The sequence below is a fragment of the Ovis aries genome, chromosome 16, assembly GCF_016772045.2.
Source record: "Ovis aries strain OAR_USU_Benz2616 breed Rambouillet chromosome 16, ARS-UI_Ramb_v3.0, whole genome shotgun sequence".
NCBI lineage: Eukaryota > Metazoa > Chordata > Mammalia > Artiodactyla > Bovidae > Ovis > Ovis aries.
Genome location: NC_056069.1, coordinates 58,561,787 through 58,587,750, shown reverse-complemented (window position 1 = coordinate 58,587,750; position 25,964 = coordinate 58,561,787). Strand labels below are relative to the sequence as shown.

At 43.6% G+C, this 25,964-nt stretch overlaps 1 protein-coding gene across 1 annotated transcript in view; it reads right to left on the bottom strand.

Annotated features, from left to right (window-relative positions):
- The window catches only part of ANKH (ANKH inorganic pyrophosphate transport regulator), a 168,726-nt gene that overhangs the window by 52,758 nt on the left and 90,004 nt on the right, over positions 1–25,964 (bottom strand). Inside the window, exons 2-4 of the mRNA XM_027980157.3 lie at positions 20,542–20,758; positions 4,685–4,803; positions 644–727 (exon numbers count right to left, since the gene is read on the bottom strand). Of these exons, the coding sequence (XP_027835958.1) occupies positions 644–727; positions 4,685–4,803; positions 20,542–20,758 (420 nt within the window). The remainder of the gene's footprint in view (positions 1–643; positions 728–4,684; positions 4,804–20,541; positions 20,759–25,964) is intronic.

Sequence of the window (25,964 nt, the reverse complement as noted above, 5' to 3'; positions counted from 1 at the left end):
ATAAAGAGATCACTCTCCAAATCCCCAACTGTAGGAACTAAGTCTAACTTACAGAGTATAGCAATTAAATATCTTCTGCGAAAACCTGTCATGGTATCTTTGATGGAAGAAGAAATGATGGAGCATGGAAATCAGGGCTGGTGCCAGACCCTGGGGAAACTGTACAGAAGTAGAATGTTCTCAGACTCAATTTCCTGATTCTAAGTTGGGGGCAAGATGTCTGAACTGCCCAGATGGCAATGACAATTAAAGACTACTTTCTAGGCACACTCTTCTAAACCTAGCCCGGAGTGACTCAGCCACATAGAGGCCAGTGTGTCTACCCCATCAGGTGCACAGTGACCCTGTGACCACATGCTAGCCGTGGCTTTAGAGTCATTTCGAATGCAAGAACCTTAACAATAAAGGTCAAAACCTCTGATAGTGAGATTCAATTCCTCCAATCCCTCCTTTTCGCAAGATTCTACACACTGTAATCACGGGAGGGTTCATTTGCTCACTCATTTAACAAGCATTTATCAAAGTCCATGTTTGATTTGAATCAAGTAGGGATGCACTGCAGAGTGGATGGACGTAAATGAGGTGTCGGCCAGTTCTGCCCATCACCTGAAAGGAGCAGCTGTAACACACACACCACACTTACCTGAGCTATGACGTCTGAGATTGAGGCACATCCGACCAGGAAACTGTATTTGTGTTTTAAGAGAATGCCAGCATGGGTCCACGCCTGCCGGGAAGGAGAGATTTGGGCATGAGATACATTTAGGATTAGGTTACTTCTGGTTCTCATGAGTTCCTGGGCGTTCTTGAAATAGACATTATACCCACCCACCTCCCAATCTTAGTAGCACAAGTTTAATGAATCTTTGATTGATACAATGATTGTAACTTAACCTGGTACCCAGGACCAAGTGAGGTTTTTAAGCGGAACCAGTGACCACATAGTATTTGTTTGGTACCAGTTATCTGAAGACTAGTGTCCTGGTTCATGGGCCTGGCAGGAAATCTGGGTGAATACCAGGAACAGGGGCCAGTTTGAGTCACAAAGCACAGCTTTCTGGTCTATGAAGCAGGTTCCAATGAGGAGGGTTCAAAACTGGTTCTGAGTTACTGTAGTCTTTACAGGCTCCCACTGACTGATCAGAGCTCTACCACTTCCTTCTCTTTAAGTTTGGACAGGATCTGATCTGACACTTTGTGCCTTTGAGGGGAATTAAGAGGAAGGTGCTAGAAGGTGCTAGAAAGGCCGCAGACAACGAAAAGCCCAGGGGATGGCAGGTTTGGAGAAGGTTTGAAGTTCAAAGTAGGATCTGTTTCAGTATCATCTTTCTAACTAGTAAAGGTCAACCTGAACTGACACAGAAATAACCTTTCACGTGAGCTAAACACAAGCACACCTAGGCAATAGCCTAGGTCTGTGTCAAGACTATGTAACTGCTTCTATTGCTACTTCCTCCTCAGCTCACAGGTCCCAAGGTGCCAAATATGAAAAGAAACGCAAAGTGTAGATGACAGTTGTAAACTGTGGATGGTCAGCTGTTTTTCTTGACTGAAAGTGACCTGGATGATAAGCTTCAAAAATATTCTTTCCAACTAATACATCAGGGCCAAGCTGTAGGGCGTGTGTGTGTGTGTGTGTGTGTGTGTGTGTGTGTGTGTGTGCACGTGTTCATGTGTGTGTGTGTGTTTGGAGAGAAGATATGTATTATTTTGGTCTTTATCAGTAATCTCTTACTACTGGTCTTTTGGAGGAGCTGGTAGATAAAACATGGAAGAAAAGTGTGCTGGTCACAAATGTTTTGAGTTTTGGGAACTTCTGCGGCAAACGAGCCTGTGAGCCACTTTTAGTCTTGCTTCCCCTGATAATTGTAGTTCTTCTGTGTGTTAGCAGAGTCGCAGGGCAGATAGGAGGAAGGGCATTAGAATCTCAGACTCTGCCTAGGAAGCTGGGTTTTCACTCTCTTAGGCTGTGAAAAAGGTCGGTCACCCCATTCAGTTCTCTCACTGCTTTGGAGGGCACTGTGGTGCCACCTCAGTCCAGCCTGGGCCCTGTGGGGACTCTGCTTCCACACACCCCAAATCCTTGGCCTTTTTCTTTTGGCGGCAGGGGGCATAGGGGTGGAAGGTATGTGTCCGCTACCAGAGTGAACACACCTGGTGATAAGTAAGAAAAAGGAAATCCAGGCACAAGTGTTCCAATGGCCAAATTCTTAGCCTAAAGTGATGTCAGGATGACTGAAAATCAGAACCTTCGATGCAAACTGAGGGTTTAGTGTCTAAGGCTCCCCCACACCACTAGCAAGCCGTCAGATTCAGTGAGGCTGTGCCCATAATCCAGCTGCGGGCACAGTAAGACTTCTGATGACATTTGAGAGGATGGACCATGCGCATTTTTGTTAGTACCTTGCCTCCTTCCTCCGAGGATTTGGGGCTGCTGCCTTAACCTTGATACAGAGGTCCACTCACCTCACACACCTAATGTATACAGAACTGGAGGAGAGGGGTGGTTAAGCAAAGCAAAACAAAACCTATACAACTGTAAAATCAAAGGCTGCCTTCTTATAAGAAATGCCTTGCTGCATGCTAATGATTTGTGTTTACTTTCATGTATGTCTAAAATTTTTCATAATGAAAAATTGTTAAAAACTAGAAATAGCCCCATACAAATGATCATATTTTAAAGCTTCCACCCAAGGGTAATTTAAAATGGATCCCAAAGAAAGGGTTTATTTGCCACCATTAGCCATTATTGGAGATATATGTATATGTATATATGTATATATATATATATATATTTACATATATATATATTTTTGCTAAGTCTCTTTTATATCTACAATACAGATGAATAGGAAAAAAGCATTATTTGAGAACTTTTCAGTATCAGGACAAAGAATTTAATCTATGGAAGTGAGTCATCCTTATCTACTCTAGCAAAGCTGGTTATTAAAGTAATCAAGCCCTATCAGTATATTCAAGTGAGTCTTATTGTAAAAAGCTTTGGGTGCTTATACCACACAAGTGGTAAGTTTATCTGAAAGCTATCCTGATCTCTTGAGCCTGAATATATCAGAAAAGAATTTATATTTGAATCAAATTTTCAAGGGAGCTCTCTTGCCTCCTACCAGAACTTGTGGCAAATACAGACCATTCTCATAAAATAAACTGACAAGATGGACTGGTTAAAAGTCAGTGAGTGGTCAGTCGGAACCCTTCCGCACAGCTGGTGGAGAGGTGAAATGGTGCAGCTTCTCCATCAGTATGATGGAGCCTCAAAAACTTAAAAGCAGAATTATTATATGATTTAGCAATCCCTCTTATGGGTATATACTCAAAAGAATTACAGTAAGGACTCAAAGGGATATTTGTACACTCATCTTCCTAGTGGCAGTATTCATAGCAGACAAATGTGGAAATAACCCAGATGCCCATGGATGGATGAAAGGATAAACAAAATACAGCTTATACATACAAGAAATATTACTCAGCCTTAGAAAAGGACATTCTGACACAGGCTACAACATGCATGAACCTCGAAGATATTCCGTGAAGTGAAATAAGCCAAAGAGTGACCAAAAGACAAGAACTGTATTATTCTATTCGTGAGGTACCGCGAGTAGTTGAGTTCCCAGACACAGAAGTAAGAGTGGTGGGTGTCAGGGACTGGGGGAGGGTGGGGAGTCAGTGTTCAGAGGGGACGATGGAGAGAGCTGAGCGTGGACAGTGGGGATGGGAGAAGAGCAATGTGAAAGCCCCCAGAGCCACTCAACTGCACTTAACAATGGTTCAGATGGGAAATTTCACGTTATATGAACATTCCTCCAGTGAGAAAAGTGTGGAGGGCAGTGAAGAGAGCCTCAAAGGTGTAGGTCATTTTGTAGGGAGTTCAGTTCAGTTCAGTTGCTCAGTCATGTTTGACTCTTCATGACCCCATGGACCGCAGCACGCCAGGCCTCCCTGTCCATCACCAACTCCCGGAGTTTGCTCAAACTCATGTCCATTGAGTCAGTGATGCCAAGCAACCATCTCATCCTCTGTTGTCCCCTTCTCCTCCTGCCCTCAATCTTTTCCAGCATCAGGGTCTTTTCCAACAAGTTAGCTCTTTGCATCAGGTGGCCAAAGTATTGGAGTTTCAGCTTCAACATCAGTCCTTCTAATGAACGCTCAGGATTGATCTCCTTTAGGATAGACTGGTTGGCTCTCCTTGCAGTCCAAAGGACTCTCAAGAGTCTTTTCCAACACCATAGTTCAAAAGCATCAATTCTTCGGCACTCAGCTTTCTTTATAGTCCAACTCTCACATCCATACATGACTACTGGAAAAACCATAGCCTTGACAAGACAGACCTTTGTTGGCAAAGTAATGTCTCTGCTTTCTAACATGCTGTCTAGGCTGGTCATAACTTTCCTGCCAAGGAGTAAGTGGATCCATTGTAGGGAGTAAGTGGACCCATTTCCATTTCCGGGTTGCCGAGGCTGGGGGAGGGGTGGATGGGGAGTTAGTATTTAACAGGAATAGAGTCGGTATCCCAGGATGAAAAGAGTTCTGAAGATTCACAACAATGTGACTATACTACACGCCATTGAACTGCACACATAAAAATGGTTAAAATGGTAAGTTTTAGGTCATGTATTTTTTTTTTACCATAATTAAAAAAAAAATGCCAACGATCTTCCATACTCACCATTGCATCCATAAAAGGGAAGGCAGCGAGATACAGGAAGGCCCTTCTTGTTTTGTTCCCCACCGACTCATCCACATGGTGCAATTTATTGATGATATAGTAGCCTAAGTCACTATATGCTGCAAAAAAAATGCACGGCAATATTTAGAAAAAGTTATCCTCATAAGCTTTTTTATCTCAAAAGTTTAAAAACAATTTTAAAGATTATATGTATATATATTTGGTAGAAAAATCTAGATAAGCAAAAGGATGAAAATCATCTACAATCTCATCCATCTTTCTGCCCAGAAGGGGTCACAGTCGACACTCCGGGTGCTAATCATCCAGTTGTTTTATGGGTGTTTTGTGGTGGAGTGTGTGGGTGTTTTAACATAAAAATGGCATCATACTACCTACATACTCTTTCATGACCCACAAACATCTTTCCCTAACATGCTTCTATATTTGATTGGTTGTACTGAATTCCTTTTTGCCGGTTTATTGAGTATCACTTGCTCAATCTCCAAGTATTACATATTTAGGTTGTTTCCATTCTTTTGATATTATCAAAGAATGCTTGATGGCTAGTTTGAAAGCTCAATGCCCATGTAGTTGTTGTTTAGTTGCTAAGTCGTGTCTGACTGTTTTGCCACCCCATGGACTGTAGCCCACCAAGCTCCTCTGTTCATGGAATTTCCCAGGCAAGAATACTGGAGTGGGTCGCCATTTCCTTCTCCAGGGATCAAACCTGCATCTCCTGCACTGGCAGGGGGATTCTTTACCACTAAGCCACCAGGGAAGCCCTCCATGTCTGTTGGTATTCTTAATTATTTACTAAGAGAAAATTCCTATGTGTTAATATGCCTTTTCTTTTTCCTTTAATAAGTTTAATGGATCTACAATATTATGCTAGTTCCAGGTGTACAACACAGGGATTCAACAAAACGTGGCTTTTTAGTAGAAATTTAAAGGTAGCTAGTCACTGTTTGTAATTCCTTTTGTTTCATTTTTCCAAGGAAGGCAAAAATTGTGGGGGATGGAAACTGTGGGTATAGTTTGCCCAGTGGAAAAGTGCTGTCTCTGTGCTTTCCAAGTCCCTCCAATGTGAGGATTTGGGACCAGTGTGTGACTAGAAGATAATGGGCTTTAACCAACAAAGGCTGAATGAATGTGTATGTGCCAAAGGGTGAGAAAGGTAGAAAGAGAAACAATCCATAATGTATGAACTAAGCACTCTGACATTGCTGTGTGTGTGTGTGTGTGTGTGTGTGTGTTTGTGTGTATGTTATTTGTCTACGACTCTTTGTGACCCCATGGACTGCGGGTCTCCAGGCTTTTCTGTCCATGGGATTCTCCAGGCAAGAATGCTCACTGGGTAGCCATTCCCTTCCCCAGGGGCTCTTCCCAACCCAGGGATTGAACCTGGGTCTCCCACATTGTAGGCAGATTCTTTACCATCTGAGCCACCTAGAAAGCAGAAGAATGCTGGAGTGGGTTGCCATTCCCTTCTCCAGGGGCTCCTCCCAACCCAGGGACTGAACCTGGGTCTCGTGCATCACAGGCAGATTCTCTACCGTCTGAGCCACCAGGGAAGCCCCCTGACATTTTAGTAAAGGTTAAATAAAATATTGACTATTTCCTACCTCATTGACACAAAGTTTAGACCATGCAGGAAAACAATAATCTTTGTGTTTTCATAGGGTTTTACATAGTGCTCTAATAGTAGTGTTCCTGCTGTGTTCACTCTTTCATTAATATGAATATTTATGTACTTGAGAAGTGCAGAAGCTGCTTTGAAATCAGAAAGGAGGTCAAATGTCCCTCTTACTTTTTTGTGAAATAATCAGAATCCCTTCCTCGATTTTAAAGTGTAGGGGACGGTTTATTACCATTTGTTATTGTCGTTGTTCAGTCGCTAAACTGTTTCTGACTCTTTGTGGGTTTATTACCATATTAACTGGTGAAAAGAAACAATCCTCCATCTTTTGTTGGGATGTGCCTGGAATTATGAGAACGTTGAATTAAGCATGCTCTTCAGGATGAAAACAAAGATATTTAAATGCACAAATGGGAATCCCAGTGGGAGTGACGTATGAGTAAGTGATTTCAAGAGGCAGGGGAATAGATGACTGAGTCAGACAGAAAACAGGGCTGGTGAGGGAGGCAAATGCAGGAGGGGAGATCTGAATCCTCCCAGGAGGAGCAGAGGTGGAAATCAAAATGCAAACCGCCAGGTGAGCCCAGGTGTCAGGTGTGGAGCTGGTGAGGCCAGCAGAGCCACTGAGGCAACAGGAAGGGAAACCCAGGAGGGAGGCTGGCACTTGGCAGAAAGAGCAAAGAAGGGAGAAGAGGGCTTAGTTATGGCCAGGGACCAGGGGGGCAGCTGTGATGTCCTGCTTGGATCAGAAGGTGACCTAACCCTTTGAGGCAGGGAGGGAGTCCTCCAGCCCCACTTTGCAGCAAGGTGAGAAGTGCATTCAGATCTGAGATGAGCCGCTGAAACCCGAAGCTGGGATGCAGATGTTACTGAGCCACACACACAGCTTACTGTGAGCGCTGAGACTTGGAAATCATGGCCGCTGTTGATCTGTACATGCTTTTTACTGTCGGTCAAGTTCATTGTGTGGAGATCCCCAGAGAGATGTCCTGATCCTGCCCCCTTGCCCCTCCTGGCAGAGGCAGCTGCCAATGGGAAAGGCAGCCACGCTGGGCAAACAGAGCATGCCAAGTCCAGGAGCCCAGGGCTGGCTATGAATAGCTCAGAACTAAGGTTCCCTGGCAAAGGTTAGAGCTGATATAAATGCCAGCTGGGCAGACCTGACTGGACAAAGGCTGAGATTCAGAGGGGGATGTGTGGGCTGACCTCTGTCCCCTCACAATTCATTTGTTGACTCCTAGCCCTTAGGACCTCAGAAGGTGACCTTATTTGGGATCAGGATCATTGCAGGTATAATTAGTGAAGGTCGGGGGACCCTGGGGCTTCCCTGGTGGCTCAGATGGTAAAGAATTCGCCTTTATGCAGGAGACTCGGTTCAATCCCTGGGTGGGGAAGATCCCCTGGAAGAGGAAATGGCAACCCACTCCAGTATTCTGGCCTGGAAAATCCCATGGACAGAGGAGCCTCGTGGGATACAGTCCATGGGACTGAAGAGCTGGACGTGACTGAGCGACCAAGCACACAGGTGCAGGGTGACACTGGAGGACAGTGGGCTTCCAAGCCAAGGCAGCTGATACCCTTCTAAACGGGGAATTTGGAGCCCTAGAGAAATGTGCAGCAGGACAGCCTCACGAGGTCATCAAGGGAGGATCGGGGGATGCCTCCTCAAGCCAAAGGACACTACATATCACAGAACCCCGGAAGCTGGACAGGGGCCTGGGACAGGTTCTCGGTCATGGCCTTCAAAGGAGCCAACCTCACCACCACCGCCTCGATCTTCCAGCCTCCGGACTGTGAGACTACGCACTTCTGCCTTTGGTGGTGCTTTGCTAGGATAGACCTAGCAAACTCATACAGGCGGCTTCTAGAGAGAATCCTTTCCCCGTGAGACTCTAGGATGGCAGCCAGAAAAGAAAGGCTGTGTGAGTTTGAGAAGCTGCGAGCAGGGCGTGCCGTTGGCTCACGTGGGCTGAGTGTATAGTCCAGTCCAGTTCAGTTCAGTCGCTCAGTCGTGCCCGACTCTTTGCGACCCCATGAATCGCAGCACGCCAGGCCTCCCTGTCCATCACCATCTGCCGGAGTTCACTCAGACTCACGTCCATCGAGTCCGTGATGCCATCCAGCCATCTCATCCTCGGCCGTCCCCTTCTCCTCCTGCCCCCAATCCCTCCCAGCATCAGAGTCTTTTCCAATGAGTCGACTCTTCGCATGAGGTGGCCAAAGTACTGGAGCTTCAGCTTTAGCATCATTCCTTCCAAAGAAATCCCAGGGCTGATCTCCTTCAGAATGGACTGGTTGGATCTCCTGAGGGGTCAGTATAAGTCAGTTTCTCTACCTCTATGAATATACCTAAGTATTGCCACTGTTGCTGTTTAGTTGCTAATTCATGTCTGACTCTTTTGCGACCCCATAGTCTGTCAACCGCCAGGCTCCTGTATCCGTGGGATTTCCCAGGCAAGAATACTGGAGTGAGTTGCTGTTTCCTTCTCCCATGACATCTTCCCGACCCAGGGATCGAACCCAGGTCTCCTGCATGGCAGGCAGATTCTTTACCATCTGAGCTGCCTGGGAAGCCCATACCTAAGTATACAGATTTATTAGAATATTTGAACTAAAACGTTAAAAACAGTGCCTTTACACAGAGCAATGAAGAGCAAACATTGAAAGTTGAAGAGGGTCTGTAGGACTGCTGGGTGCTGAGCTCAGCCAAAGCTCTGATTCTGCCAGGATGTCCCCCGCCTCCTCATTTTGTTCAGACTGCAGCTCCGGGCTCCCCAGGTGCCAGGGTACTTTGAGACCAATGGGCCTGAGGATGCTTTTGCTTCTTTTTACTTCCTGTCCTCTTTTAGCTACTAGAGGAAAATTCTGGAGGCCACGGAAAGAAGATTTTCTTCCTGTTTTTCTTCCTTCCTTTTACTCCTCCCCTATGTGGTAGAAGACGTCTGATTATAACTACAAAGGTAGTTTCCACCCTGGGAGTTGGGAATGTTCAATTCCAGCAGCTGTTTTTCACTTAATATCCCCTCACCCTCCCCTCTGTGTCCCAGAGCTGTTTCAGGCTGGAGCTGGAGGCTAGGGGTAATTTGTTTAAAGTGCTTTGCATCGAGTCTATAATTACCAGGCTAGCTGCCTTCATGACATTTAGTAACCTTCAACTTTTATAAACGGCCTTACTAACACTGTTCTGAAATAGTCTATACTCCTTATGAAAAGTAGAACATTAGAAAGAGAAATTAAGCGAGGCTTTTGAATAGATGTACATGGATTTCATGGCCTGGCTGCAGCAAAAGGACATGGACTTGACCTATTTACAGGTATTTGAGTTGCAGAAACAGGAAACAGGAGGGGCTGTCATTCAAATCCCTAGCTCCTCCTACCTCAGGCCACTGGAGTGGTGGACCCTGCCAGAATCAGTGGTTCTCAAACTTGTTCATCCAGAGTAACCAGTGCTTGTTGCAAAATGCCACGAAATATTGGTGTTAATCAAAACAAGTCTGATTACCTAAAATTTTCTGATGGGAGTTGACGAAAAAGCCTTCCTCCCATTTTAGGGAAAGGTTAATATGTGCATTTCTGAGACGCAAATTTGGGAACCCTTGTTGCTGTTGTTCAGTTGTTAAGCTGTGTCCGACTCTTTGCAACCCTATGGACTGCAGCACACCAGCCTTCCCTGTCCTTCACCATCCCCCAAAGTCTGCTCAAACTCATGTCCATTGAGTTGGTGATGCCACCCAACCGTCTCATCTTCTGTTGTCTCCTTCTCCTCTTGCCTTCAATCTTTCCCAGCATCGGGGTCATAATTATACACATTATATATATGCTACATATTATAGCACATAATACAAATGATAACATATAATATATATTATAGTATAGGGAACTATACTCAATATCTTATAATAACCTAAACTGGAAAAGAGTCTGAAAAACAATATATATGTTCAGCATTCACTTTTCTGTACATTGAAACTAATGAAGTGAGGTGAAAGTCACTCAGTTATGTCCGACTCTGTGACTCCGTGGACTATACAGCCCATGGAATTCTCCAGGCCAGAATACTGGAGTGAGCAGCCTTTCCCTTCTCTAGGGGATCTTCCCAACCCAAGGATCAAACCCAGGTCTCCCACAGTCCAGGTGGACTATTTTCTAGCTTAGTCATAATACCTCAATAAAAAAAGACTTGATTGAGTGGGTAACGTAATAGTTTATTGCATGATTTCTGCTTCTTCCTAGAGAACAAGCCTTATGTCTGAAATCCCAGGATGTAGGCCAATATTTTCCACATAGCAGGTGTTCAGTATCTATGGATGGAATAAATGCATGAGTCCATAATCCCACCAAGAAGTGAGTGGAGTAGGCTGATGGCTAGTGTCCTCAAATCTCCTCTCCTCCTTACGTCCCTACCCTGCATGTGATTTTGTAGTTCCTCCTGTCAAAAGCTGGAGTCAGTTTCCCTACTCCTGGAACCTGGGCTGGCCTGTGACTTGTCCTGGGCATGAGTGGGCAGTGGCAGTGAAGTTGAGCCGCATCTGATTCTTGGCCCAAGAGACCCTGTGTGTCTCTATCCATCACTGGAGGTACTGGCACAGCTGTTTAAGCAAGCTCAGGCTGGTGGAGGAGGATGAGAGGCGATGTGGAACAGAGCTCAGCGGTCCATAGAGCCATCTGGACCAGCCTACTGCCACCTGACAGAACCTGGTGAGCCCACCAAGACCAGCAGAGTCTCCTTTGGATTCAGCTGACCACAGAGGCATCAACACAGCCAAGTGCAAAATAGCCGCCCCACCGACCTATGGTCTAGTGAGCAAGAATGAAAGCTTGTCTTGTGAGTTAGTGAGTATGGAGGTGATTGCCACATGGCAATAAATCCTGAGACTGTACAGACCTGCCTGTCCATCCCTAGTGCCCTTGCTGGTCTAAATGATATCCAGTTGTCCTAATTTACTCTTTACAGGATTGGTTTATAATCCATGAATAATGGACAGCTTTGTTGACAAGGGAACAAGGACAAACAGAATCTCTTGAAAAACTCTAGAAGCACAGGAAACTATACAAGTTTTGTTCCTCTGAGCTCTGCGGATTGCCTGGCCTCCTCTGTGGCATGGAAGAGGCCTTGCAGATCACTGGAAGGAATAAGTGTGGAAAGAAATAAACAAATCCACAGCAGTGGTTTCTACCTCTGGATGAATTAGGAGGCCAGGCCATGCTATAATTTCGATGCATGTGAAGTTGACTTGGACCCAATGAAACCGAGCACAAGGTTGGCAAATTTTCCTTTCTTTTATAGATAAACAGGGAGAAACAGGAAAATACCTGACCCCTGGGTTAAATTAAGGGCTGGGGCTGGCAAATCTCATGACTTGCATTTTTATAAAATGGGGTCTCATAGATGAGTTCATGACTAGAGTAGCGGCTACAATTTAGCTTAAGTAAAAGTATTAGTCGCTCAGTCGTGTCCAACTCTTTGGGACCCCCATGGGCTGTAGATTGCCAGGCTCCTCTGTCCATGGAATTCTCTAGGCAAGAATACTGGATTGAGTTGCCATTTCTTTCTCCAGGGGATCTTCCCAACCCAGGGACTGAACCTGGGTCTCCTGCATGGCAGGTGGATTCTTTACAGTCTGAGACACCAGAGAAGCCCATAATTTAGTTTAAAAGGGACACTTACTGGCAGTTGCCCAACAGATGACAAGAACAAAAAGCCAGGAATACTTTCAAGGCTCCTGCAATTTGGGTGTCTTGAGCCAGGCCACAGGTGTACATAGAATAGACATCAACTTTTCGGCCAGTGGATTTCTCGATTTCAAGTCTGTCAGTTCAACAAGTTCCAAGTGTCTACTCCCCTGACTAATTGTGTAAGGTTTGGGGCAGGAAATTTTCTGGAACCATCTTTTCCTCAGCGTCTCCCCCACAAATTCCTGGGGAAGTGCCTGTCTGGTCAGTGAGAATCATCCCAGTGATGTCAGGGAGAAGCCACAACCATGTGCAGAACTCTCAAGGATGGGAAAAGATTTGGCTTACCAGCTGGGTCCAAAAAGAATAAGAAATCAGAGAAAATGAATATGAAACACACAAGGAAAAAAACCTTATTTCAAATGTAATAAGCAAATGTAATAAAAAGGACCTAGTGAAAGATCTCTCTTTTACTGGGACAAACACAAAAACCCTACAAAGGATGACCCTACAAAGAAGTTTTGGGTCTTCTCTGACCTAAGTCTATAACATCTTACTGTAACCCACCGGTGGATGTCCAGATATAATACCAGGTAAGTGAAGGAAAGGAGAGACATCTGAAACTGGGTTGCTCAATGCTGGAGACGCTCACATTTGAAATCTCTTCCAAGTAAGAAGATCCTGCAGGAACTGGTAGGTGACTAGTAGATACTGAAAAGTTTGAAATGTCAAAGTTCATCCAAACTGGGGGGAAAAAACTCTAAGAGATCATTCTGGGAATCAGGATTTCTCCAATGGGAAATACACAGTCTTTGGAAAGAAAAAATCTCAGAGTACTTAGCTAAGGCATTAGTTCATAACCGAGGAGACTATGCAGAATGACAAAATATATTCAACTTTTCTAAGCAATAAAAATTTCTTTAGCAACCATAAAGTTATAAAGCAGTAAGCAGAACATATAGATCTGCCTTGTATTAAACATACTTATATGAACATCTGTTGGATCATCGAGAAAGAAAGTTTCAGAAAAATATCTACTTTTATTGACTATGTCAAAGCCTTTGACTGTGTGGATCACAACAAACTGGAAAATTCTTAAAGAGACAGGAATACCAGATCACCTGACCTGCCTCCTGAGAAATCTGTATGCAGGTCGAGAAGCAACAGTTAGAACTGGACATGGAACAACAGACTGGTTCCAAATTGGGAAAGGAGTACAACAAGGCTGTATGTTGTCACCCTGCTTATTTAACTTATATGCACAGTACATCATGAGAAACGCTGGGCTGGATGAAACACAAGCTGGAATCAAGACTGCTGGGAGAAATATCAATAACCTCGGATATGCAGATGACATCACCCTTATGGCACAAAGCGAAGAGGAACTAAACAGCTTTTTGATGAAAGTGAAAAAGGAGAGTGAAAAAGTTGGCTTAAAGCTCAACATTCAGAAAACTAAGATCATGGCATCTGGTCCTATCACTTCATGGCAAATAGATGGGGAAACAGTGGAAACAGCGAAAGACTATTTTTCTGGGCTCCAAAATCACTGCAGATAGTGACTGTAGCCATGAAACTAAAAGACGCTTGCTCCTTGGAAGAAAGCTATGACCAACCTAGACAGCACATTAAAAAGTAGAGACATTACTTTGCCAACAAAGGTCTGTCTAGTCAAAGTTTTGGTTTTTCCAGTAGTCATGTATGGATGTGAGAGTTGGACTGTGAAGGCTGAGTGCCAAAGAATTGATGCTTTTGAACTGTGGTGTTGGAGAAGATTCCTGAGAGTCCCTTGGACTGCAAGGAGATCCAACCAGTCCATCCTAAAGGAGATCAGTCCTGGGTGTTCATTGGAAGGACTGATGCTGAAGCTGAAACTCTAATACTTTGGCCACCTGATGCAAAGAGCTGACTCATTGGAAAAGACCCTGATGCTGGGAAAGATTGCGGGCAGGAGGAGAAGGGGACAACAGAGGATGAGATGGTTGGATGGCATCACTGACTTGATGGACATGAGTTTGAGCAAGCTCTGGGAGATGGTGAAGGACAGGGAAGCCTGGTGTGCAGCAGTCCACGGGGTCACAAAGAGGTGGACACGACTGAGTGACTGAGTTGAACTGATATGAACATTAGCATAAATCTGCTTTATTTTATATAGCTGTCAATGAGATATAACAACAACAAAAAAAAGCCCACTGGTATCAAAGGCTCTCCAAGGGACCCAGGAACAGCTGTAGGGCTAAGTGCCTAATGCCCTCTCTGCTGGTCCTTTTTCTGCCTCGCCCTTGCCTGCTCTCCTTCCCTTTCTCTCTTCCTCCCGCTTTGCCATCCGTGTTGTCTAATGGGCTCTTCCATAGTCTCAGGCTGCACATCTCCTGTGCTAGGTTACCTGCCCCAACCCAAGCATCAGACATCCTCCTGGTACTTGTGACATTCAACACTGAACTCTTTTTCCTGCTTTATTGTCCCTGATTTATAAATGTGTGGTGGCTGTGTGCCTCCCACATCTTCCCCCCGCCCCACCCAACAGCCCCTTCTCTTGCTTTCTCCACTGTCACTGGGCTCGCTCAAATCCAATTTTGACTCCTCCAACTTTGACTCTGGTTTACTTCTACCATCTCACTTTTCTTTTTAAAAATATTTATTTCACAGTAGGTTCTCGTTAGTCATCTATTTTATACATAGTAGTATATATGTATATGTATATAGTAGTATGTATGTATACATATAGTATACATTTACATATATAAAGTGAAGTCGCTCAGTCATATCTGACTCTTTGCGATCCCATGGACTGTAGTCTACCAAGCTTCTCTGTCCATGGGATTTTCCAGGGAAGAGAATTGGAGTGGGTTGCCATTTCCTTCTCCAGGGGATCCTCCTGACCCAGGGATTGAACCCAGGTCTCTTGCACTGCAGACAGACGCTTTACCCTCTGAGCCACCAGGGAAGCCCCATACATATATATGTCAATCCCAATTTCCCAAATGATCCAGCAATCCCACTCCTGGGCAAATACCTGGAAAAAACTATAATTTAGAAAGATACATGCATCCCAATGTTCACTGCAGCACTATTTACAATAGGCAGGACATGGAAGCAAACTAAATGCCCACCAAGAGACGAAAGAATGAGATGACGTGGTACATACACAAGGGGGTATCACTCAGCCACAAAAAGGGACGGAATTGTGCTATTTGCGGAGAACGTGGATAGCTTCAGAGACTGTCATACAGAGTGAAGTCTAAGTCAGAAAGAGAAAAATAAATGCTATATATTACAGTATCATAAACGTTTTCACAGGCTGAAGATAGCTTTTGCTTCTAGAAATCCATGCTGAACAGGCACACTTTCCCATTAACTACTGCTCCTTGAGAAGAAGGGTGTATCTGGCCACCATCTGTTTTGTATTTCTCTCACTTCTGCATCCAGCTTATCATTAGCAGGACTCGAACGACACGCACATACTATTTGTTCAGTAAGCAATTTGTTGGACCACTGATAGGACAGACAGGGATTGGGTTATATTAAAAGTGAGTTAAACAAAGGGCAATTCTTACTCTCACTCTCCTTTAGTCAAAGCCCCTCAAGTTAAAAGCAGGAAGGTTAGCTCTACTAATACTAGTGGTGTGTCTCCTTAGAATTAACAAGAATGCTAATAATATCATAAGGGAAAATGGTTGAATTTTATCTATAAATGTGTTTGAATAAAGAAGTATATTCATTAAAACTACAGATGACATCTTGCTGGGAAAAGTAACTACGATGGTAAAGAATAAAATGAAGAAACAGGTAAATTAGGAAACAAAGCAAAAAGAAATCAAGGAGTTGGCCATTAAACTGAAAGAAAAAAAAAAAAAACCCGCCCAACAGGGTGGTGGTGGTAAAGCCACAGCTTGAGGTTGGATGGAATTAAGGAAACATAACAGATAAGAAGAGTCACCATTTGTAATCCTGTGCAGCGACGCAAAAGAGTCATTTAGAGCCTTGGGTCAAACTCACCAGTCCATCTTGTATCAAAGATAAGGGAAAATTAGAAAGGGACGTGTGATCCACACATGTCAGTAGTGGTAAAGATCCTGCATGCCAACCCAGGAGACGTAAGAGATGCAGGTTTGATTCCTGGAGGAGGGCATGGTAATAACCCACACTAGTATTCTTGCCTGGAGAATCCCAAGGACAGGAACATGGTGGGCTACGTCCACAGGGTCACAAAGAGTCGGACACGACTGAAGCAACTGAACACTGCGCGTGCTGAAATACAACTCATGCTTTCAGAGCCAGTTAGAAGATGACCGAGTCCCTTGGACTGCAAGGAGATCAAACCAATGAAGCCTGAATACTCATTGGAAGGACTGATGCTGAAGCCGGAGCTCCAGTCCTTTGGCTCTCTGATGTGAAGAGCTGACTCACTGGAAAAGCTCTTGATGCTGGGAAAGATTGAGAGCAGGAGGAGAAGCGGGCAACAGAGGATGAGATGGTTGGATGGCATCACCAATTCAACAGAAATGAGTTAGAGCAAACTCTGGGGGATAGTGAAGGACAGGGAAGCCTGGTGTGCTGCAGTCCATGGGGTCGCACAGAGTGGGACACGACTGAGTGGCTGAAGAACAACAGAAGATGACCCGCCTCCTGAGCTTTTCGGAGCACACCCCTAAGAGAAAGAGTCTCTTCCTCCCCTCTGTTCTCAAATGTCCTTACACAAATGCTATGGAAAATTTAGAAGGTCTTGATAAAAGAAATAAATCCATTAAGGAGGTAGGGAAATAGCACCTAAAAAGGAACGTTTGAGGCAATAAGACTGGTTTCGCCTGAAACAAAGGAATACAAAGAAGCTAGGTTTCTAGCCTAGATCACTCTGGTTTCTCTGTGAGTTAAGCTGGTGAACTGGTAACACCTTGCTTCTTGTACTGACTCTAAGCCTTACTGAGGAGCTGCTCCTCCGAGGAATGGTGGTGCTGGTGGTTGAGTTGCTCAGTCATGTCTGACTCTTGCGACCCATGGACTGTAGCCCACCAGGCTCCTCTGTCCATGGGATTTTCCAGGCAAGAATACTGGAGTGGGTTGCCATTTCCTTCTCCAGGGGATCCTCCCTACCCAGGGACTGAACCTGGGTCTCCTGCATTGCAGGCAGAGTCTTTACTGACTGAGCTAAATACATACTTGTTTCACTCTCAGGCCAAGCAAATACAATTAGAAGACTGCCTGAGAGCAGATGATGGGTTCTCAAGTCAAATATATCTGGAATATTTGCTTTTCTGTTTTATTTATCACTGTTTCCTTGTCCCAGGCATAGACATCCAAGAACTAACTGTTCAAGTAGAGACATAAGTAGCTGTTTTTAGCATGACTAAGATGTGATAAATAGGTTTTAGTGTCTAGTGTAGGCGACACATTGTAACGTAGAAACTAAATGGGTGGATGTTTATTGATGACGAGAAAATTATGTTAGAAAAGGTAGCAAAGAGATCAACATCCTATCTGGAGCCTGTGGTCAAGCTTCTGGGAAACCATTGGCAAGATCTGAGGACAGTAAAGCTTGAGTGCCCAGTCACTTCAGTTGTGTCCAACTCTTTGCAACCGCATGGACAGTACGCTGCCAGGCTCCTCTGTCCATGGGATCTACCTGCCAAGAATACTGGAGTGGGCTGCCATGCTCTCCTCCAGGGGATCTTCCCCATCCAGGGATTGAACCCTCATCTCCTGTGTCTCCTGCCTTGCAGGCAATTCTTTACTCCTGAGCCACCAGGGAAGCCCCAGAAAGGCTTACAGGATACTTTAAAAAAAAAAAAAAAAGGAGACAAGAAGATGAGCAAATATGCCTGAGGCAGCAGACAAGGCAAGAGAAGAATTAAACACTTAGAAAATTGAAATAAGACCAATATACTACAGGTGGAAAAATCATTAAATTTTGAGTTGTAAATGTTTGAAAGAAATTGATATGTGCTTCTGTAGTGACTGTGGAAAGCATTTGTTTTTTGGGGGGGATGCTATATAGTAATTGTAAAAATATCAACAGTGATAAAAACAATTGTTAAATATCTGGAGGTAGAACCATTTTGGTTCAAATTTAAGATTTTAGGATTCCGTCTTAAAGTTGAAAAACTTGGATTTAAATTAGAAAATGACTTCAATTTTTATTTCAGTGACCAAATTGTTCCTCCCAACAGTGTCAATAACACAGAAAACTCAAGTTTTCCTTAATTACAGACAGCTAGTAATTAGCTGTGAGTCCCAAAGTCTCATTCCCTCATAAAACAGGAAATGTTGGGTTTATTTGGAAGGACTTTTATAAAAAGGAACTAATTTGTCTTCCTTTTTTAGGCAAAAACTTATTTAGACCCGCTCATTTCATGTATGTCATTTTACACATGGTGGTGGTGGTAGCTTAGTCATTAAACCGTGTCCGACTCTTGCAACCCTGTGGACTGGAGCCCACCAGGCTCCTCTGCCCATGGGACTTCCCAGGCAAGAATACTGCAGTGGGTTGCCATTTCTTCTCCATGGGATCCTCCTGACCCAGGGCTGGAACCCAGGCCTCCTGCACTGCAGGCAGATTCTTTACTGAGTGAGCTACTGTGCCATCTATGAAAATGGCCCAGATGAATTCTTGTTGCTGAAGTTTCCTTTAAAGCTCAGTAGAGAGCTCAGTATTCAGGGTGTAAGCTGAGGGCAAGAAAGGCATCTCCTCTCCACCCCATGCCCTGAAGCTCTCAGTCCAAATGAAAACGATCAACAGCAACACTTGGTCTGGATATTTGGCCTATGGGAAGCATCTTCTGGTCCTCATTGTTCTTAGCACAAAATCCTATGCTCTATTAAGAAGGAAACCCACAAAGAGCTGGCTCTGTTTACTTCCAGATTCACAACTGCATGAGTAAGCTTGAGTTGACACCTGAGTACATGGGAAATGGTGTGGGTTAGTCTCCTGGCTCTTCATTCACCGCAGACATTCATGGTTCTCAGGCAACCAGGGCCAAGCTGAAGTCACACAACGGGTTTGTGAAGGGTTGTTCACGGGCTGCATGTAACTGGGTTCAGTAGGTGGGTCATTCAACTTTTATGCCAGGTAAGCTGAGCTGTTCTGAAGTCTATAGGCTCTGAAATCTTACCCTTAAGGGTTTTTATCACTACCCTGAAGGCAGCAGAAGTAGAGCTCTGACTCTAAAGGAAGGGGCTTTCCAACCACTGGTCAATCACTCTGTGTGACCTAATTTTCTTGTCTGATGCAAAGAATGTTATGCCCAGAGTGTTGAGTCTCATCTAAAATAGAAGCATGAGGTCCTAAAATGAGACAATTTTAAAACAGAAGACAATCGCATTTGTTTTCACTGCTGATAAGCATTAATCCTAAATAATGCTCATTCTGTTTTTATTCTTAAGATTAAGTGAGACTGATAAAGTAGATAAGTACCAAAGTCCTACTGTATAGCACAGGGAACAAGAGTAATATCTTGTAATATACTATAACAGAAAATAATCTGAAAAAGTTATATATATAGCTGAATCAGTGTGCTGTACACTGGAAACTAACACAATATTGTAAATTGACTACACTTTAATTTGAAAAAACAGGGTAAGTAATGTCTGTCTAACAAAAGCACCTGACTTTTTTAATCGTTGTGTGTGTGTGTGTGTGTGTGTGTGTGTGTGTGTTGTGTTTAGTTGCTCAGTCATGTCTGACTCTTTGACCTCAAGGACTGTAGCCTGCAAGGCTCCTCTGTCCATGGGATTCTCCAGGCAAGAATATGGAGTGGGTAGCCATTCCCTTCTCCAGGAGATCTTCCCTAACCAGGGATCGAACCCATGTCTTCTCCATTGAGATGGATTCTTTATCATTTGAGCTAGCAGGGAAGCCTTACCAAAAGTGAGTGAAGTCGCTCAGTCGTGTCCAACTCTTTGTGACCCCGTGGACTGTAGTCTACCAGGCTCCTCCGTCCATGGGATTTTCCAGGCAAGAATACTGGAGTGGGTTCCCATTTCCTTCTCCAGATTTTCCTGACCCAGGAATTGAACCTGGGTCTCTGGCACTGTAGACAGACGCTTTACCGTCTGAGCCACCAGGGAAGTCCTGAGTCTGATCACATATTAATGAAATTCCTCCCTCTCTGACACAGGGTTTGGAAACCAGAGACATACAGTTTCCTAGAGAAAAGACGTCTCTTTTTTTTTTTTGTCCTAGAAGTACCAACTCCACTCCTCCCAGCCTTTAAAATTCTCATGATACTTAATAATTACAGAAGAAATCACTTACTACAATAAATACAGGTAAATAGATTAAGTGAAGTCGCTCAGTCGTGTCCGACTCTTTGTGACCCCATGGACTGTAACCTATCAGGCTCCTCCGTCCATGGGATTTTCCAGGCAAGAATGCTGGAGTGGGTTGCCATTTCCTTCTCCAGGGGATCTTCCCGACCCAGGAATCGAACCCGTGTCTCCCGCATTGCAGGCGGACGCTTTACCATCTGAACCACCAGAGAAGCCCCAAATAGATTAAGAGGAACAGGGAACTGGCAAAGCTGGATTCTTAAGGGATGACCGACAGTCTTACCTATGAGGGTGTGGAAGACGGCAGCAATGGCACCGGCCACCACCATGCACAGGACAGCTTTGGTCCTGTCCCGCTTGCTGTTCACAAACACCAGGCCCACGTTCTTGAAGTCACTCATGGGCCCTGTGAAGAACTTCATTAAGGAGTACGCCAGCCCGTAGCTGGCCAGCATCTCCACTGCATCTTCCTTGACAGCAGCGATCCCCCGGTTCAAGGCCTGTGGAGGGAAGAGTCCCACAAACAGCATTAGAAACTTCGTCTCCTCTCCCACAATAAAAGGCAGCAGGTTGTGTTTCCATAGGAACACTAAGCAGCTTATAGGGTAAGTCTCACTGTAATTTGATAGAGGTTATTTATTTTCATTTTCATCCATATTAGCTTCAGTTTGAAATATCTTCTTGTGGGGGAGATAGCTGCCCACTATCACCTATGAAATTCCTATGAAAGGAATAGAAAAAACCCAATAAGTGTTCTAGGTTAATATCAGAAAATAATTCTAAGATGTTCTGGTTAAAAGGTAAACATGTTAAATTTTATTTGCAGGCTGAATCTACACAATAGCAACAGGCATTTTGGAAATGGGTCAACCACTTTATATGGAGTGGGTGATGGGTCCTTTTTCCCCTGTGTGTGTATGTGTGAAATATTGTACTTATTTATGTATCGTTCATAGCATAATGTAAGCTCTATGTCATGAAAATGGGTATTGATGGAATTTTTATACCATCTGTGGATGCTATTCACCTGATTCTTACTGTACTTTAATTTGAAATACATTCCTGATTTTTGTGCAGACAAATAGGAAAAGAAAAATCTTTAAACTAAGTACACTGTTTTTGAATAATTCTTGCTGGAGATGTGGCCATAGAATATTCTGTTTTAACATCCCCTATGAGGGACCACCCCTCTGAGTTTCTAACTTTTCCACCTACTAGATGAATAAATTAGGGCCTCCCAGGTGGCACTAGTGGTAAAGAATCCACTTGCCAATATAGGAGACACAGAGCCTCGGGTTTGATCCCTGAGCCTGGAAGATCCTCTGGGGGAGAGAATGGCTACCCACTTCAGTATTCTTGCCTGGGGAATTCCATGGACAGAGGAGCTAGATGGGCTATAGTCCATAGGGTTGCAAAGAGTGGGATAAGACTGCGAGACTGAGCACACAGACGAATAAATTAGATCAGAGCTTGTGGGAATGGATGTCTAAGTATAAGAACTTTGTTTTTAAAATGTCACCAGATGGCTGCTATCAAAAAGTCTATAAACAATAAATGCTGGAGAGGGTGTGGAGAAAAGGGAACCCTCTTACACTGTTGGTGGGAATGCAAACTAGTACAGCCACTATGGAGAACAGTGTGGAGATTCCTTAAAACACTGGAAATAGAACTGCCATACGACTCAGCAATCCCACTGCTGGGCATACACATAAAGGAAACCAGAACTGAAAGAGACACGTGTACCCCAATGTTCATCGCAACACTGTTTACAATAGCCAGGACATGGAAGTAACCTAGATATCCACTGGTAAACGAATGGATAAGAAAGCTGTGGTACATATACACAATGGAATATTACTCAGTCATTAAAAAGAATGCATTTAAATCAGTTCTAATGAGGTGGGTGAAACTGGAGCCTATTATACACAATGAAGTAAATCAGAAAGAAAAACACCCATATAGTATACTAAGGTATATATATGGAATTTAGAAAGATGGTAATGATGACTCTATATAAGAGACAGCAAAGGAGACACAGATGTAAGAACAGTCTGTTGGACTCTGTGGGAGAAGGCGAGGGTGGGATGATTTGAGAGAATAGCACTGAAACATGTATAATATCATATATGAAACAGATCGCCACTCCAGGTCTGATGCATGAGACAGGGTGCTCAGGGCTGGTGCCCTGGGATGACCCTGAGGGATGGGGATGGGGGGGGTGTTCAGGATGGGGGACACATGTACACCTGTGGCTGATTCATGTCAATGTATGGCAAAAACCACTACAATATTGTAAAGCAATTAGCCTCCTATTAAAATAAATAAATAAATAATTTTTTCTGACTACAAAAATAAATAAATAAATAAAAATGTCACCAGAATATCACCCTCTGTCTTTAGGAACAGGCAACTGCCTGGGCAGATCAGCTTTCTGTATATACTTCTCATTTTTTTAAATTTAGTTTTTATTGCAGTATAGGTCATTTATAATGCTGGGTTAGATTCTGGTGTGTAATTAAGTGATTCAGTTAAACATATTCTTTTCCAGATTCTTTCCAATTATTGTTTATTACAAGATACTGAATATAGTTCCCTGTGCTGTACAGTTAATCCTTGTTGGTTATCTATTTTATATATAGCAGTGTGTATCTGTTAATCCCGAACTCCTAATTTATCCCTCTCCCACCCTCTTTCCTCTTTGGGAACCATGTTTGTTTTCTGTCTGTGAGTTTGTTTCTGTTTCATAAATAAGTTCATTTGTATAATTTTTTTAGATTCCACATAGAAGCGATATCATATGTTTTGATCTTTTTCTCTCATAGTTACTCATAGTTTCTCATAGTTACTATGATAATCTCTAGCTCTATCCATGTGGCTGCAAAGGGCATTATTTCATTCTTCTTTATGACTAATATTCCATTGCATATACACTTTTAAAATAGACTTAATTTCTTGGATTAGTTTTAGGTTCGCAGTAAAGTGGAGCAGAAAGTATGGAGAGCTGCTACATTCCCTCTTCCCCAAGCACACACAGCATCCCCATAGAAAACTACACTGACTACAATCCATGAACCTACACTGACATGTCATTATCACTCAGAGTCTACTGCTGATACTGGGGTTCATGCTGTCCATTCCAGGGATTCTGACAAGTGTCCCTGACGTTTACCTACCATTATATAGTTGAACAATCTATGCAAAGCACTGTTAGCCAAAAATGTATTTATTGTAGAAAATACCAATGTGTAAGGTTATTTTAGAAAAATCTATAATAAAAGTATATGATACTTGTAGAAATTCAGTGTCATTCTGCTGACAGGTGGTGTTATATAAGGTGCCATATGCTATGTACTCAGTCATGTCTGACTCTTTGTGACCCCATGGACCATAGCCCACCAGGCTATGGATTTCCCAGGCAAGAATACTAGAGTGGGTTGACATTCCTCCTCCAGAGGATCTTCCCAACCTAGGGATCAAACCTGCATCTCCTGTGTCTCCTGCATTGCAGACAGATTCCTTACCTGCCGAGTCAATAACATTTGTGTGATTATATAAGGTAGTTTTTGATAACTGCTTCCAATTATATCTTTCATTCTCTTTTCCTTTTTTTTCCAGTAATAACTTAAAATTTTCCATTAGAACCTTCATACCTGACATGATGTCCTCCTTAGGAACAAATTTCCTTTACCAAAGCTGATCTAATATCTTATCAGCCTGAAGCAAACTAAAAACCAACAAGCTCATTGACAATAAATCCTGTGTTCAAAAGGTGTATGGTGTCAGAGGACTCCTGCTATGTGTCAAGATCCATCGCTCAATAATATTCCCAGATTAATCTCCTTTCGGACCTCTGCAGGAGATGTGGCTGATTTCCCACCCAGAGGCCCCTTATTGGCTAGCACATCCATCCCCAGGTCCTGGGACTTGGCCACTCAAGGCTCACAGCTGCCTCCTTCTCAGGAAACACTGCTCCCAGCCACTTTGGGTTGGTTAGGCCACTTCTGACCGCCCCCAGGCAGCACCCAGACAGTGAAGGGCGAACACAGGGATATACAAGATCACCTCCCCTGCCTCCCTGTGGGATCAACGCTGGTACAATTCATGCTCCAGAACTCCCTGTGGGAGCAGGTGGGAGGTAGTCTCCAGTGGAGACCACATCCTTTTTAAATTTTCCCCACCACCCACTGCTTCCTGCTCCCCTTCTCCTGAGAGCACTCACTCAATAAAAAAGTCACATGAAAATTTCCCAAGGCAGGCTGTTTCCAGGGACCCCAGCTCAATACAGCTTCTAATTACATTTCTCTCAGTCATAGAGAACAGTGTATGGTTTGTTCTCTTTCCTTCTCATCCTTCTCCACTCTGACTGTAAACTGCTTGCTTTTCATTGCTAAAATTGTGTTCAAATTTAAATATACAGTATATATAATTTAGGGCTTCCCAGGTGGCACTAGCGGTAAGGAACCCATCTGCCAATGCAGGAGATTTAAGAGATGTAGGTTTGATCCCTGGGTTGGGAAGATCCCCTGGAGTAGGAAATGGCAACCCACTCCAGAATTCTTGCCTGGAGAATCCCATGGACAGAGGAGCCTGGCAGATTACAGTCCATGGGGTCGAAAAGAATCCAAAATGACTGAAGTGACTTAGCATGCACTTAAATATATAATTAATGATATAATTAATATATAATGATATATTACATATTAGCACAAGTTTTAAAATAACATAGGATTCATCTTTTTAGGTGTCTTGCTGGCAAAACTTTATTCTTTGCTAAAAAGGAATCAGTCTGGCTGGGGCATCCACAGTAATGCTATTTCCACCAACTGTTCCTTGACAGGGTCCTAAACCCAGTGCTGAGGCAGGAAAGAAAATCAAATTACATAAGGAATGACAGCTCTGTCAGCAAGACTGGGTGTGAACACTCCGCTAAGCTCAACAATTATGGTAATTTGAGGAAAAAGCACAGGGTTTAGAGCCATGCTGACTTGATTGGATCTGCTTCTATCACAGTTCTTATTCTCGCTGAAATAACAGATCTTAGATCGTCTATAAGTAGCATACAGGGCACCACGCACAACTGGCCTAGAAAAGGCACTTGAAAGCAAGGATTTATGCCCATATTGTTTACCACCATACACTTACCACCTTGCTACACTGTGTGTGAGTGTATACTCAGCCTCTCAATCGTGTCCGACTCTTTGTGACCCTATGGACTCTAGCCCATCAGGCTCCTCCACCTGTGGGATTTTCCAGGCAAGAATACTGGATCGGGTTGCCATTTCCTACTCCAGGGGATCTTCCCCACCCAGGGATCGAACCTGCGTCTCTTGAGTCCCTTGTCTCCTGCTTTGGTAGGCAGATTCTTTACCACTGTGCCACCTGCGAAGGCCCCCTTGCTACATTATAAACACTCAAGAATTTGTTTGATGAATGAATGAATTAGGTATTTTCTACTAGGAATTTCAATGTTGATACTAATTTGTGTACACTTGGGGAAAAAAATCACATTTTGATTGTAAGATGAAGATGTTATTGTCTGTAAGAGCTAATATTTTAATATTTTTATTGGCCATACTAAATGTATGCTGTGATGAGAAAACAAATCCTGACTTTAAGAAGCATTAAGACGCAAGGCAAAAAGAGCTTTAGAATTGAGGAGATTTGCTAGGCTGATATAATGAGCCTTTTTATTATTGCCATTTGTAG